Source organism: Bombina bombina, chromosome 1 (genome assembly GCF_027579735.1).
Source record: "Bombina bombina isolate aBomBom1 chromosome 1, aBomBom1.pri, whole genome shotgun sequence".
NCBI lineage: Eukaryota > Metazoa > Chordata > Amphibia > Anura > Bombinatoridae > Bombina > Bombina bombina.
In genome coordinates, this window is record NC_069499.1 from 802,516,833 (window position 1) to 802,531,802 (window position 14,970).

At 41.3% G+C, this 14,970-nt stretch overlaps 1 protein-coding gene across 1 annotated transcript in view; it reads left to right on the forward strand.

Annotated features, from left to right (window-relative positions):
- Positions 1-14,970, forward strand: part of GAS8 (growth arrest specific 8) — a 317,780-nt gene that overhangs the window by 236,905 nt on the left and 65,905 nt on the right. The window contains exon 8 of the mRNA XM_053699372.1: positions 12,360-12,446. Coding sequence (XP_053555347.1) covers positions 12,360-12,446 — 87 coding nt within the window. The remainder of the gene's footprint in view (positions 1-12,359; positions 12,447-14,970) is intronic.

A 14,970-nucleotide genomic window follows, 5' to 3' on the forward strand; every position in this document is an offset into this window, starting at 1 on the left:
TACAGTGACCTCATTGTCATGTTCAAGAAACCAGTTTAAGATGATATGAGCTTTGTGACATGGTGCATTGTCCTGCTGGAAGTAGCCATCAGAAGATGGGTACACTGTAGTCATAAAGGGATGGACATTGTCAGCAACAATACTCAGGTAGGCCGTGGCATTTAAATGATGCTCAATTGGTACTAAGGGGCTCAAAGTGTGCCAAGAAAATATTCCCCACACCATTATACTACCACCACAAGCTTGAGTCATTGATAAAAGGTAGGATGGATACATGCTATCATGTTGTTTGCTCCAAATTCTGAACCTACCATCTGATAGTCGCAGCTGAAATCGAGACTCATCAGACCAGGCAACATTTTTCCAATCTTCTATTGTCCAATTTTGGTGAGGCCTGTGCGAATTGTAGCCTCAGTTTCCTATTCTTAGCTGACAGGAGTGGCACCCGGTGTGTTCTTCTGCTGCTGTAGCCCATCTACTTCAAGGTTTTACGTGTTGTGTGTTCAGAGATGGTATTCTGCATACCTTGGTGGTAATGAGTGGTTATTTAAAGTTACTGCTGCCTTTCTATCATCTTTAACCAGTCTGCCCATTCTCCTCTGACCTCTGACATCAACAAGGCATTTTCGTCCACACAACTGCCGTTCACTGGATATTTTCTCTTTTTCAGACCATTCTCTGTAAACCCTAAAGATGGTTGTGCGTGAAAATTCAAGTAGATCAGCAGTTTTTTAAATACTCAGACCAGCCCATCTGGCACCAACAACCATGCCACGTTCAAAGTCACTTAAATCCTCTTTCTTCCCCATTCTGATGCTTGGTTTGAACTTCAGCAAGTCGTCTTCACCACATCTAGATGCCTAAATGCATTGAGTTGCTGCCATATGATTGGCTGATTAGCAATTTTGGTTTGCCAAGCAATTGAATAGGTGTTCCTAATAAAGTGACCAGTGAGTGTTTATACAGTCATGGCCAAATATATTGGCACCCCTGCATTTCTGTCAGATAATGCACCACTTCGCCCAGAAAATTGTTGCAATTACAAATGTTTAGACATTCTCATGTTTATTTCTTTTGTTTGTATTGGTATGACACAAAAAAGTGGGGGGGGGGGGAGCCAAATCTGATACAATCCATGCAAAACTCTAAAAATGGACTGGACAAAATTATTGGCTCCCTCAATCTAATATTTGGTAGCACACCCCTTGGAAAAAATAACTGAAATTAATCACTTCCTGTAACCATCAATAAGTTTCTTACACCTCTCTACTGGAATTTTGAACCACTCTTTCTCTTGTTAAGTGTGTTCAGTCCACGGGTCATCCATTACTTATAAGATATATTCTCCTCCCCAACAGGAAGTTGCAAGAGGATCACCCAAGCAGAGCTGCTATATAGCTCCTCCCCTCACATGTCATATCCAGTTATTCTCTTGCAAGTCTCAACAAAGAAGGAGGTCGCGAGAGGAGATAGGAGTTTTTTTTTTTACCTAATTATTCTTCAATCAAAAGTTTGTTATTTTAAAAATGGCACCGGAGTGTGCTGTTTTTTTCTCTCAGGCAGTATTTAGAAGAAGAATCTGCCTGCGTTTTTCTATGATCTTAGCAGACGTAACTAAGATCTACTGGCTGTTCTCGCACATTCTGAGGAGTAAGGTAACTTCAGAAAAGGGAATAGCATGCGGGGTCCCCCGCAAATGAGGTATGTGCAGTAATATTTTCTAGGAATGGAATTGACTAAGAAAACACTGCTGTTACCCATATGATGTAAGTACAGCCTTTAATGCAGTAGTAGCGACTGGTATCAGGCTGATAAATGTATGCGCAGTTGAGTTATTTTCTAGGGACTAGAATTTGACTGAGAAAATACTGTTAATACTGAAATAAATGTATGAGCCTTAACTGCAGTAGAAGCGACTAGTAGCAGGCTTAGTGATAACTTTGCATAACACTGGAAAGTTGTTTTTAAAACATGTTATTCGTTTTGTGAGGTACTTTGGTGATAAATCTTTTTGGGCATGATTTTTTTCCATATGGCTAACGTGTATTTCTGCATAGAAACCGTTGTAACAGGTCTCCCACTGTTGTAATATGAGTGGGAGGGGCCTTTTTTAGCGCCTTGTTGCGCAGTTAAAATTCTTGCACAGTCTTCCTCCTTGATCCAGGACGTCTACAGAGGGCTCAGGGGTCTTCAAAATTCATTTTTGAGGGAGGTAATCAGTCACAGCAGACCTGTGACAGTGTGTTTGACTGTGATTAAAAGCGTTAAATCTTAAATTGATTACCGTTTTTGGGTATTGAGGGGTTAATCATCCGTTTGTTAGTGGGTGCAATCCTCTGCTAAATTCATACAATTTACTGTTTAAAATTGTTGGCTATAACTGAATTAGTTCATTGTTATTTCAACTGTGACAGTTTTTTTTGTGTTTTTTAAAAGCGCTGCAGCGTTTTTTCAATTGCTTGTAAATTTATTGACAGATTTTTTTCCAAGCTTGCTAGCCTTCATTGCTAGTCTGTTTAAAATGTCTGATACAGATGAATCTACTTGTTCATTATGTTTAAAAGCCAATGTGGAGCCCAATAGAAATATGTGTACCAATTGTATTGATGTTACTTTAAATAAAAGTCAGTCTTTACCGGTAAAGAAATTATCACCAGACAACGAGGGGGAAGTTATGCCGCCTAACTCTCCTCACGTGTCAGTACCTTCGCCTCCCGCTCAGGAGGTGCGTGAGATTGTGGCGCCAAGTACATCAAGGCCCTTACAAATCACTTTGCATGATATGGCTAATGTTATGAAAGAAGTATTATCTAATTTGCCTGAGTTAAGAGGCAAGCGCGATAGCTCTGGGTTTAGGACAGAGCGCGCCGATGACACGAGAGCCATGTCCGATACTGCGTCACAATTTGCAGAACATGAGGACGGAGAGCTTCATTCTGTGGGTGACGGATCTGATCCGGGGAGACCGGATTCAGAAATTTCAAATTTTAAATTTAAGCTTGAGAACCTCCGTGTATTACTAGGGGAGGTGTTAGCGGCTCTGAACGATTGCGACACGGTTGCAATCCCAGAGAAATTATGTAGGCTGGATAAATACTATGCGGTACCGGTGTGTACTGACGTTTTTCCTATACCTAAAAGGCTTACAGAGATTATTAGCAAGGAGTGGGATAGACCCGGTGTGCCCTTTTAACCTCCTCCGATATTTATAAAAATGTTCCCAATAGACGCCACCACACGAGACTTATGGCAGACGGTCCCTAAGGTGGAGGGAGCAGTTTCTACTTTAGCCAAGCGTACCACTATCCCGGTGGAGGATAGTTGTGCTTTCTCAGATCCAATGGATAAAAAATTAGAAGGTTACCTTAAGAAAATGTTTGTTCAACAAGGTTTTATATTACAGCCCCTTGCATGCATTGCGCCCGTCACTGCTGCAGCGGCATTCTGGTTTGAGTCTCTGGAAGAGGCTATTCGCACAGCACCATTGGATGAGATTTATGAACAAGCTTAAAGCCCTTAAGCTAGCTAATGCATTTATTTCGGATGCCGTTGTGCATTTAACCAAACTAACGGCTAAGAACTCCGGATTCGCCATCCAGGCGCGCAGAGCGCTATGGCTTAAATCCTGGTCAGCAGATGTAACTTCTAAATCTAAATTGCTTAATATTCCTTTCAAAGGGCAAACCTTATTCGGGCCCGGCTTGAAAGAAATTATTGCTGACATTACTGGAGGTAAGGGTCACACCCTTCCTCAGGACAGGGCCAAATCAAAGGCCAAACAGTCTAATTTTCGTGCCTTTCGTAATTTCAAGGCAGGAGCAGCATCAACTTCCTCCGCTCCAAAACAGGAAGGGACTGCTACTCGTTACAGTCAGGGTTGGAAAGGCAACCAGTCCTGGAACAAGGGCAAGCAGGCCAGAAAACCTACTTCTGCCCCTAAGACAGCATGAAGAAAGGGCCCCCTATCCGAAAACGGATCTAGTGGGGGGCAGACTTTCTCTCTTCGCCCAGGCCTGGGCAAGAGATGTCCAGGATCCCTGGGCGTTGGAGATCATATCTCAGGGATACCTTCTGGACTTCAAAACTTCTCCTCCACAAGGGAGATTTCATCTGTCAAGGTTATCAACAAACCTAATAAAGAAAGAGGCATTTCTACGATGTGTACAAGACCTCTTAGTAATGGGAGTGATCCACCCGGTTCCGCGGACGGAACAAGGGCAAGGTTTTTACTCAAATCTGTTGGTGGTTCCCAAAAAAGAGGGAACCTTCAGGCCAATCTTGGACCTGAAGATCTTAAACAAATTCCTAAGGGTTCCATCGTTCAAAATGGAAACTATTCGAACCATCCTACCCATGATCCAAGAGGGTCAGTATATGACCACAGTGGACTTAAAGGATGCCTACCTTCACATACCGATTCACAAGGATCATTATCGGTACCTAAGGTTTGCCTTTCTAGACAGGCATTACCAGTTTGTAGCTCTTCCCTTCGGGTTGGCTACGGCCCCGAGAATTTTTACAAAAGTTCTGGGCTCGCTTCTGGCAGTACTAAGACCGCGAGGCATAGCGGTGGCTCCGTACCTAGACGACATCCTGATACAAGCGTCAACTTTTCAAAATGCAAAGTCTCATACAGAGATAGTTCTAGCATTTCTAAGGTCGCATGGGTGGAAAGTGAACATGGAAAAGAGTTCTCTGTTCCCACTCACAAGGGTTCCCTTTCTAGGGACTCTTATAGATTCTGTAGAGATGAAGATTTACCTGACGGAGTCCAGGTTATCAAAAATCCTAAATGCTTTGCCGTTGTCCTTCATTCCATTCCAAGCCCATCAGTAGCTCAGTGCATGGAAGTAATCGGCTTAATGGTCGCGGCAAAGGACATAGTGCCATTTGCGCGCCTACATCTCAGACCGCTGCAACTATGCATGCTAAGTCAGTGGAATGGGGATTACTCAGATCTGTCCCCTTTACTAAATCTGGACCAGGAGGCCAGAGATCTCTTCTCTGGTGGTTGTCGCGGGTTCATCTGTCCAAAGGAATGACTTTTCGCAGACCAGATTGGACGATTGTAACAACAGATGCCAGCCTACTAGGCTGGGGTGCAGTCTGGAACTCCCTGAAGGCTCAGGGATCGTGGGACTCAGGAGGAGAAACTCCTCCCAATAAACATTCTGGAATTAAGAGCAATATTCAATGCTCTTCTAGCTTGGCCTCAGTTAGCAACACTGAGGTTCATAAGATTTCAGTCGACAACATCACGACTGTGCTTACATCAATCATCAAGGGGGAACCAGGAGTTCCCTAGCGATGTTGGAAGTCTCGAAGATAATTCGCTGGGCAGAGTCGCACTCTTGTCACCTGTCAGCGATCTACATCCCAGGCGTGGAGAACTGGGAGGCGGACCTTTCTAAGTCGCCAGACCTTTCATCCGGGGGAGTGGGAACTTCACCCTGAGGTGTTTTGCTCAACTGATTCCTTCGTTGGGGCGAACCGGAGCTGGATCTCATGGCATCTCGCCAGAACGCCAAGCTTCCTTGTTACGGATCCGGGTCCAGGGACCCGGGAGCGGTGCTGGTAGATGCACTAGCAGCCCCTTGGGTTTTCAACATGGCTTATGTGTTTCCACCATTTCCGTTGCTACCTCGACTGATTGCCAGGATCAAACAGGAGAGAGCATCGGTGATTCTGATAGCGCCTGCGTGGCCACGCAGGACCTGGTATGCAGACCTAGTGGACATGTCGTCCTGTCCACCATGGTCTCTGCCTCTGAGGCAGGACCTTCTAATTCAGGGTCCTTTCAACCATCCAAGCCTAATTTCTCTGAGGCTGACTGCATGGAGATTGAACGCTTGATTCTATCAAAGCGTGGTTTTCGGAGTCGGTTATTGATACGTTAATACAGGCTCGGAAACCTGTTACCAGAAAAATTTACCATAAGATATGGCGTAAATATTTATATTGGTGTGAATCCAAGAGTACTCATGGAGTAAGGTTAGGATTCCTAGGATATTGGCTTTTCTACAAGAAGGTTTAGAAAAGGGTTTATCCGCTAGTTCGTTAAGGGACAGATTTCTGCTCTGTCTATTCTTTTACACAAACGTCTGGCAGAGAATCCAGACGTCCAGGCTTTTTGTCAGGCTTTGGCTAGGATTAAGGCTGTGTTTAAAACTGTTTGCTCCTCCGTGGAGCTTTAACTTGGTTCTTAAAGTTCTTCAGGGTGTTCCGTTTGAACCCCTTCATTCCATTGATATTAAGCTTTTATCTTGGAAAGTTCTGTTTTTGATGGCTATTTCCTCGGCTCGAAGAGTCTCTGAGTTATCTGCCTTACATTGCGATTCTCCTTATCTGATTTTTTCATTCAGACAAGGTAGTTCTGCGTACTAACCTGGATTTTTACCTAAGGTTGTTTCTAACAGGAATATCAATCAAGAGATTGTTGTTCCTTCATTATGTCCTAATCCTTCTTCAAAGAAGGAACGTCTTTTGCATAATCTGGACGTTGTCTGTGCCCTGAAGTTCTACTTACAGGCAACTAAAGATTTTCGGCAAACTTCTTCTCTGTTTGTCGTTTATTCTGGTCAGAGGAGAGGTCAAAAGGCTTCGGCCACCTCTCTCTCTTTTTGGCTTCGTAGCATAATACGTTTAGCCTATGAGACTGCTGGACAGCAGCCTCCTGAAAGAATTACAGCTCATTCCACTAGAGCTGTGGCTTCCACCTGGGCCTTTAAGAATGAGGCCTCTGTTGAACAGATTTGCAAGGCTGCAACTTGGTCTTCACTTCATACCTTTTCAAAATTTTACAAATTTGACACTTTTGCTTCTTCGGAGGCTGGTTTTGGGAGAAAGGTTCTACAGGCAGTGGTTCCTTCTGTTTAATGTTCCTGCCTTGTCCCTCCCATCATCCGTGTACTTTAGCTTTGGTATTGGTATCCCATAAGTAATGGATGACCCGTGGACTGAACACACTTAACAAGAGAAAACATAATTTATGCTTACCTGATAAATTTATTTCTCTTGTGGTGTGTTCAGTCCACGGCCCGCCCTGTCTTTTTTGAGGCAGTTCTAAATTTTAATTAAAACTCCAGTCACCACTGCACCCTATAGTTTTTCCTTTCTCGTCTTGTTTCGGTCGAATGACTGGATATGACATGTGAGGGGAGGAGCTATATAGCAGCTCTGCTTGGGTGATCCTCTTGCAACTTCCTGTTGGGGAGGAGAATATATCCCATAAGTAATGGATGACCCGTGGACTGAACACACCACAAGAGAAATAAATTTATCAGGTAAGCATAAATTATGTTTTTTTCGCCAACTGCTCCAGGTCTCTCATTGTAAGGGTTCCTTTTCCCAACTGCTGTTTTGAGATCTCTCCAAAGGGGCTCTATGGGATTGAGATCTGGATTCATTGCTTGCCAGTTCAGTACTCTCCAGCGCTTTGTCTGAAATAATTTCTGGGTGCTTTTTGAAGTGTGCTTTGGGTCATTGTCCTGCTATAAGACCCACAATCTTTGACAGAGACCCAACTTTCTGACACTGAACCCTACATTGCACCACAGAATTTTTTTGCAAGCGAAAGTTTGTATGTGACCATGCGTGCTAGTTCATGATAGCGCGGTCACAGCATCCAATCACGCAGGCACTGTTAAATTGTAGCCAAGAGCCTCGTTACCGTCTGCAAACTATATGGCGGCGCAGTGAAAGCAACATGAGCGACCCTTTGATCACCCTGAGTAAACCATGCAAGGCCCGCATGCCAACCAGTGGGATCTTACCTGTAATGCCGCATACAGGAGGAGAAATATTGCAGAGAATGGAAGACAGAGGAAAATAAATTAGCACCAAGCAAGCATTTATGGCCACTTAATCTTCACTTAATCTTCACAAGAAAACCACACAAAATTGGGTAATCGTTATGCCAATTACTAACAGTAGCCAATAAAATATTTCTTCTGACAGCTCTACTGTGATGAGCATTTTATTGCGCTCCTCACAATAGAGCTGACATCACCGCCAATGAGAAGCATGGAATCTCGGCAGCGCGAATAGAAGCGCTGCAATCCCATGCTGACGTCATCGCAAATGGCACGCATGCGCTCTACATGGAGTGTTCACAGGAGCATGCATAGCCATAGCGGCTGAACGTATTCCCAGAATAGATTTGGGCTTGGTAAGTTTAAAAAAAATAAAAATATATTGTTATGTTTACAATGCTCAAAAGGGATACACTACATGTTCGCAACACAATAAAGCCAGAACAGAAAAAAAATTATGAGTGTATAATGTCCCTTTAAGATCTCTGAAGATGTACTTGTAACCTTGAGATTGTCCATGCTTTTCCACAATTTTTATTCTCAAATCCTCAGACAATGCTTTGCTGCTCTTTCTCTTTTCCATGCTCAGTGTGGCACACAGAGACACACAAAAGAAAGGTTGAGTCAATTTTCCACCATTGTAACTCGTTGCTGGTGAGATTTCTATATTGTCAGCTCCTGTTAATTGATACCGGTGAGTTTAATTACAAATTACAGGAGCATCACAAACTTGGAATGCAATTATTTCTTATAATTTTGAGAAGGTGCCAATAATTTTGTCCAGTCTGTTTTTGGAGTTTTGCATGGAATGCGTCAGATTTGGCTTTTTTTCTCTCCACTTTTTTGTGTATATATGAATATTGCATATATATGATTTTACATGTATTCAGCTACTTGACTGCAAAGGGCTCCAATGCATATATATATATATATATATATATATATATATATATGTCTTTATGTTTGTACATATGTATTTATATGTTTATTTGTGTATTCATGTCTGTAAATACATATATACACTGATAAATAAATATGTACCCACATATAAACGTATATATATATATATATATATATATATATATATACACACACACACACATATTTAGACATTTATATGTAAGTATCTCTATGTTAAAGCCCTTTGCATGACTTTTTTTTCTAACACCTGAAACCACATATCTTTGAGCCTTTATAACTTTTTAATACAATATTTTTTAAAATAATTCTTAGCAGACAGTGTTATTATGATCATAACTCTACGTTTAAATGTATTTTTGATGATGGGTTCTCCAATTTTTTGTCTCGCAAAACAGTTAACCAGAGCTCTAACCTGACTCATGTTAAATTCGATTGAGCTCAAGCGAACACATTTACTTTTAACTCGTAATCCAAGCGCTACTTCTGACGTGCGCAAAGAGCCGCAACATACCCTTTATTGCTCGTGCTCAACAGTTAGCAAGCTACTCATAATCTAGCCCTTAGTTTGGGTGAAAGTTGCAGATTTTCCTCTTCCATGGCCCCTTGGTTGTGCTTGAGATATACAGTTTTAAGAGTAAAAGATATATCTGGATGGAATTACATTGAAAACCTCAAGTTTCTTTACTTTTGAGGAGGAAGCATACTTTTCCCACCTGAGCTTTTGTAAATCAAAGAGTTCCAGTGTTGTCAAAAACATAGTAACTTTAAAAGGCAAATTGCAAATATTTTCTGTAGACCTCACTTCTGCCGCCCAATGAAGTAGTCAGAGCACTCTATTGTCCGTATTACCTACCACATTATTTCAGTTTCATCAGGTCCACCATTATTTCAGTTTGTCTCTCTCTAGATCTAGTGACCAAACTTTCTGAGAATGTAATGGTAGAAGCTATGGCCATCCTGGATGTAAGAGGTTTTCTTGAGATTAGTCTCCATTTTCTTATTCATAGGATTGCTAAATGCACTATAGAGAAGATAATTGTTTCTGCAGTTGTGTAATGGCAGCATCAACCTTATGTGGATGATCCATATAATTAGCAACCAGATGCTGAACTGCATATGACTAAACCAATTTATAAAGAATTAGTGTTTTGTTATGTTTCTCTATTCAGCAGCTAATGTAAAAAGGTACAGCCATATAAATGTAGATGATTTATTTAACAACCTTAATAACTTAAAAGCATACACAGGAAACAAATGTTTATATCTAACAAATCAATCAGCACAGGTAATAAAGGAAGTATCAGTAAATGTTTACTCTCACCTATAATACAGAAGACAGTGGGGCTTAATCAAATAAAATCAACATAATTTAAGGACCACTAAATGCAGTATAATTGCATAATTAACAAGTGCATAATAAAAAGACAATGAAATATCACCTAGCCAATCAGACTAGTATACGTATACCCTGTGAGCTTGTGCACATGCTCAGTAGGATCTTGTTCCCCAGAAAGTGTGTATATAAAAAGACTGTGCAAAATTTGATAATGGAAGTAAATTGGAAAGAGTCTTAAATCTGCATGCTCTATCTGAATCATAAAAGTGTCCCTTTAATTAGATAGAGAACAATAAAGAGACTATATTTAAAACAATCAAAAAAAGGTGATCACCTGCCAAATCATCTGAAATAATAATAGCAATTAATAAGCCATGTCAAATTGACAATTTCTGAATCTAGGATCCAGCACAAAAAAATCAGAAGCCAGAATATTTTTAGCTGTGTGTATTATATAACAGTCCAAGATAGAGAAAGCACTCTCGCTTAAAGTGCCGGCTGATAACTATAAAAGTCCACAGTCTTCCTATTATCCAAATGAAAGAGGTAACACTTTATTGAAAATCAAGTGTTTACTAGTGATGTTTTGTGGCATCAATAACACCTTCTTCAGAGTAGTAGAATATAAGCAAACAATATATTACATTACCCCCTGCGAGAAACTTTGTTTTTCACTTTTTTTTTGTCTTGAGAGTGAGAGTTTATATTGTTTGTATTCATACATACAGATCAAAAGCCAGGCCCTCATAAGTAGTAAGCTCCATGAAAATTCACTTCAACTGACTGCAGGGAAAACAATTCAAGCTCACTCATGCCCTCACATTGTTCAGCCTCATGAAAATAGAAAGTAGTAGGTCAAACTGCTTGAATATGTAAATACATAACAACAATTGACATATAATTTCCCCCCAAAATAAATAAGGAACATGATATCCCAAAAATATATACCTGATAGTTAAAGTGCCCGAGGGGGAGTCAAGTAATAATGCAGAGCGTGTAGAGCATTACCATCCTGTAGCATCTCAAAAGGTTGGAGCTTTTGTTTTTTCGATAATCCACTTAAAGGGACACTGAACCCAAATTTTTTCTTTCGTGATTCAGGTAGAGCATTCAATTTTAAGCAACTTTCTAATTTACTCCTATTATCAGTTTTTCTTCGTTCTCTTGCTATTTTTATTTGAAAAAGAAGGCATCTAAGCTAACCCAGGTTGTTCACCAAAAATGGGCCGGCATCTAAACTTACATTCTTGCTTTTTAAATAAAGACACCAAGAGAATGAAGAAAATTTGATAATAAGAGTAAATTAGAAAGTTGCTTAAAATGGCATGCTCTATCTGAATCATGAAAGAAAAAATTTGGATTCAGTGTCCCTTTAAAGGGGAATAAGTTCGCTGGTGAGTGCTTCTAAGTTGTGCCAAGACAGTTGAATTTGCCATGAGTCTACTGTCTCCAGGGGTTGGGGCTGTTTATATTTTAACCTAATGAGAGATAAAGACAGATAATGCCTTTAAGGGAAATGTATAACTTACTGGCTGGTCTGGCCTTTGCTAATATATAGGTGTGTGTGTAAATGTGTGTATAATTGTGTATAGATATTTCTTGCAGAAAAATGTACTGAATATGTAAATATTAGCTTAGATACACTAAACAACGGTTCTTCAAACGTTTTTCCCCAAGACCCAGTGCAATGATATCATATACCTTCACGACCCTATTTTTATGCTTGGTCTGAAAATTTTGAAAGTAATATACAACAAGATAGTTGCATGTTTGGCAAAGTGACTAAAATGTGTGCATACTTTATTACACACACACACACTCTCATACAACACACACAGCACACATTTTCATATAACACACACACACACCATACACACTCTCCGACAATACACACACAAGTGGGGACCCAGTAAACGTGGTGTTGCGACCCAGTAATGGGTCCTCCTGACCCATGGTTTGAAGAACTCTGCACTAAACAGTTCTCCATTGAGATAAATCTCTAAATTTCCTGTTATCCTATGCAGGATATTTTTGTATTTGGAGAGCTTCATTATACTTTGTGAATTTGCTTATTTCTATAACATGGTAATTTCTTTCTCTGGAGAGCCCAGTGCGGCATTATTGTGCCAGCGTTATGCTGGTAAGGGATTCTATTCCCTTTTAGTGTTTATGGGGATAATCAGACTAGCTAACCGGTACTAGGAGTGTCACTATGTATCAGATTGATGCCTAATATCTTTTTTAATTGTACACTTATACAAATGTAATTATGCACTTTTGTCCCTCTATAGAATACAAAAGCAAGGTTAAAATCTACAGAGAAGGATCTGAATGCCCTAAAATGGGAGCACGAGGTGCTTGAGCAGAGATTTGAAAAGGTGAATATACCCTAAAGTGATAGGTTTCTTGTCTATGTAAAGAAGAAACTTTTCATATGTGAAGAATTGTAATGTTTGTCCTCTACGGGGAATCTCTGACAGCAGACATTTGTATTACATAACTTCAAACATAAACCCATTTAGCATATTAAACACAATTGTTTAAAAATATTATGCATTATACATAAAAATATCCTTTTCTGTGTTCACACATTGGGGATGGTAATCAGGTACATTTTATTGATAAATTGTAAAGAATGTTATCAAATATCACATCTCAAGTGGGTTTATACAATGTGCTTTAATAAGGGGTCTGTATTCATCTATTAAAATGCACTTACTGCCAGCACCCATGAATACATTAAACAGAAGCCACTGTTGTGGTGTGTGGTATTAGTCTTGCTGCACAAATTTGTATGTGTCGTCTCTTTCCTCATCTAGGTTTCTGGGTTCTTTCTTCAACAATGGGAATGTGATACTTTGGGAGTGGGAAATGTTAATATGTTGGCTCCTGGGTGATGCTTCCCTCAGTTCTGACCCAATATTGTTGTTATTGTTATTTTTTTTATTTTTTTTTAACTAAGTCCACCACCAATTTGATTTTATGTTGAATTTAGAAGTATTGAAGGGTAATCAAAAATATTTATTAAAGGGACATTAAACAGCTGTGAACAACTACACTAGAATGGTTACTATTCACTATGCCATTGCTTTTTCGACTGTCGCTGCAGCTCTCTTTAAAGCCATTTTCCTTTTTTATCCACTAAAATGTTGCCCTGCGGTGAAGTTCCACCTCTTTGTACTGGGGCTACTGTCTTGGAGCACAGGTATTTTCACATACTGCAACAGAGGTAATGCACATCATTTAATGAGGTTGTAAACTTTATGACAGCCGTATAATGTGCGTCAGGTTAGTGTGCATGATACAGAGCAGGAGATGTACATTTTTGCAGTGACTGCATTGCTCTATGTTAGTGCTCAGTGCTTTTGCAAATATATTTTGTGTAACTGTTATACTGTGTACAAAAAAAAGCAAAAATGTAAAGCTCACACGCTGTGTCATGAACACTAAATCAAGGCATTTGATACAGCTATCAAAAAGTGGGTAATATTACTGATCTGTGAGTGTGCCCTGATTCTGCCTCAGGCTCTGAGAATACTTGAGCTCCAAGAAGGTGGCAACCAGTATGAAGAGGTGGAGCTTCAGTATCTGCACCTTTAAGCACGGGCCATTTTTTGCAGTACAGCGGTTCCACCCCTTGCTCTCTCTCTATCCCCCCTCTAGTTTGCTCTCCCTGCCCCCTCTCTTTTACTCTATCTCGCCCCCTCTCTTCTGCTTCTCTCTCCCCCTTCTCTTTTTCTCTCTCTCCCCTCTCTTTTGCGCTCTCTATCCCCCTCTCTTTTGCGCTCTCTATCCCCCTCTCTTTTGCGCTCTCTATCCCCCTCTCTTTTGCTCTCTCTCCCCCTCTCTTTTGCTCTCTCTCCCCCTCTCTTTTGCTCTCTCTCCCCCTCTCTTTTGCTCTCTCTATCCCCCCTCTTTTGCTCTCTCTATCCCCCCTCTTTTGCTCTCTCTATCCCCCCTTTCTTTTGCTCTCCCCCTCTGTTTTGCTGTCTCTCTCCCCCTCTTTTGCTCTCTCTATCCCCCCCCTTTGGCCCTCTCTCCCCTCTCTTTTGCTGTTTCTCTCCCTCTCTTTTGCTGTCTCTCTCCCCCCTCTCTTTTGCTCTCTCTAAACCCCCTCTTTCACTCTCTCTCCCCTTTTTTTTCTCTCTCCCCCTTCTCTTTTGCTCTCTCTATCCCCCCTCTTTTGCTCTCTCTCCCCTCTCTTTTGCTGTTTCTCTCCCTCTCTTTTGCTGTCTCTCTCCCCCTCTCTTTTGCTCTCTCTAACCCCCCTCTTTCACTCTCTCTCCCCTTTTTTTTCTCTCTCCCCCTTCTCTTTTGCTCTCTCTATCCCCCCTCTTCTGCTCTCTCTCCCCTCTCTTTTGCTCTCTCTCCCCTCTCTTTTGCTCTCTCTCTCCCCCCTCTCTTTTGCTCTCTCTCTCCCCCCTCTCTTTTGATCTGTCTACCCCCCCCTTTTGCTCTCTCTATCCCCATCTTTTGCTCTCCCCCCCTTTTGCTCTATCTCCCCTCTCTTTTGCTGTTTCTCTCCCTCTCTTTTGCTCTCTTTCCCCCTCTCTTTTGCTCTTTCTCTCTCCCCCTTTTTTACTCTCTCTCTCCCCCCTTTTTTTGCTCTCTCTCCTTTCTCTTTTGCTGTCTCTCTCCCTCTCTTTTGCTCTCTCTATACCCCCTCTTTTGCTCTCTCTTTCCCCCCTCTCTTTTGATCTCTCTCTCTCCCCTCTCTTTTGTTCTCTCTACCCCCTCTTTTGCTCTCCCCCCCCCCTCTCTTTTGCTCTCTCTCCCCCTCTCTTTTGCTTTCTCTCTACCCCCTCTTTTGCTCTCTCTCTCCCCCTCTCTTTTGCTGTCTCCCTCCCCTTCTTTTGCTCTCTCTATCCCCTTTCTTTTGCTCTCCCCCCTTTTTTTGCTCTC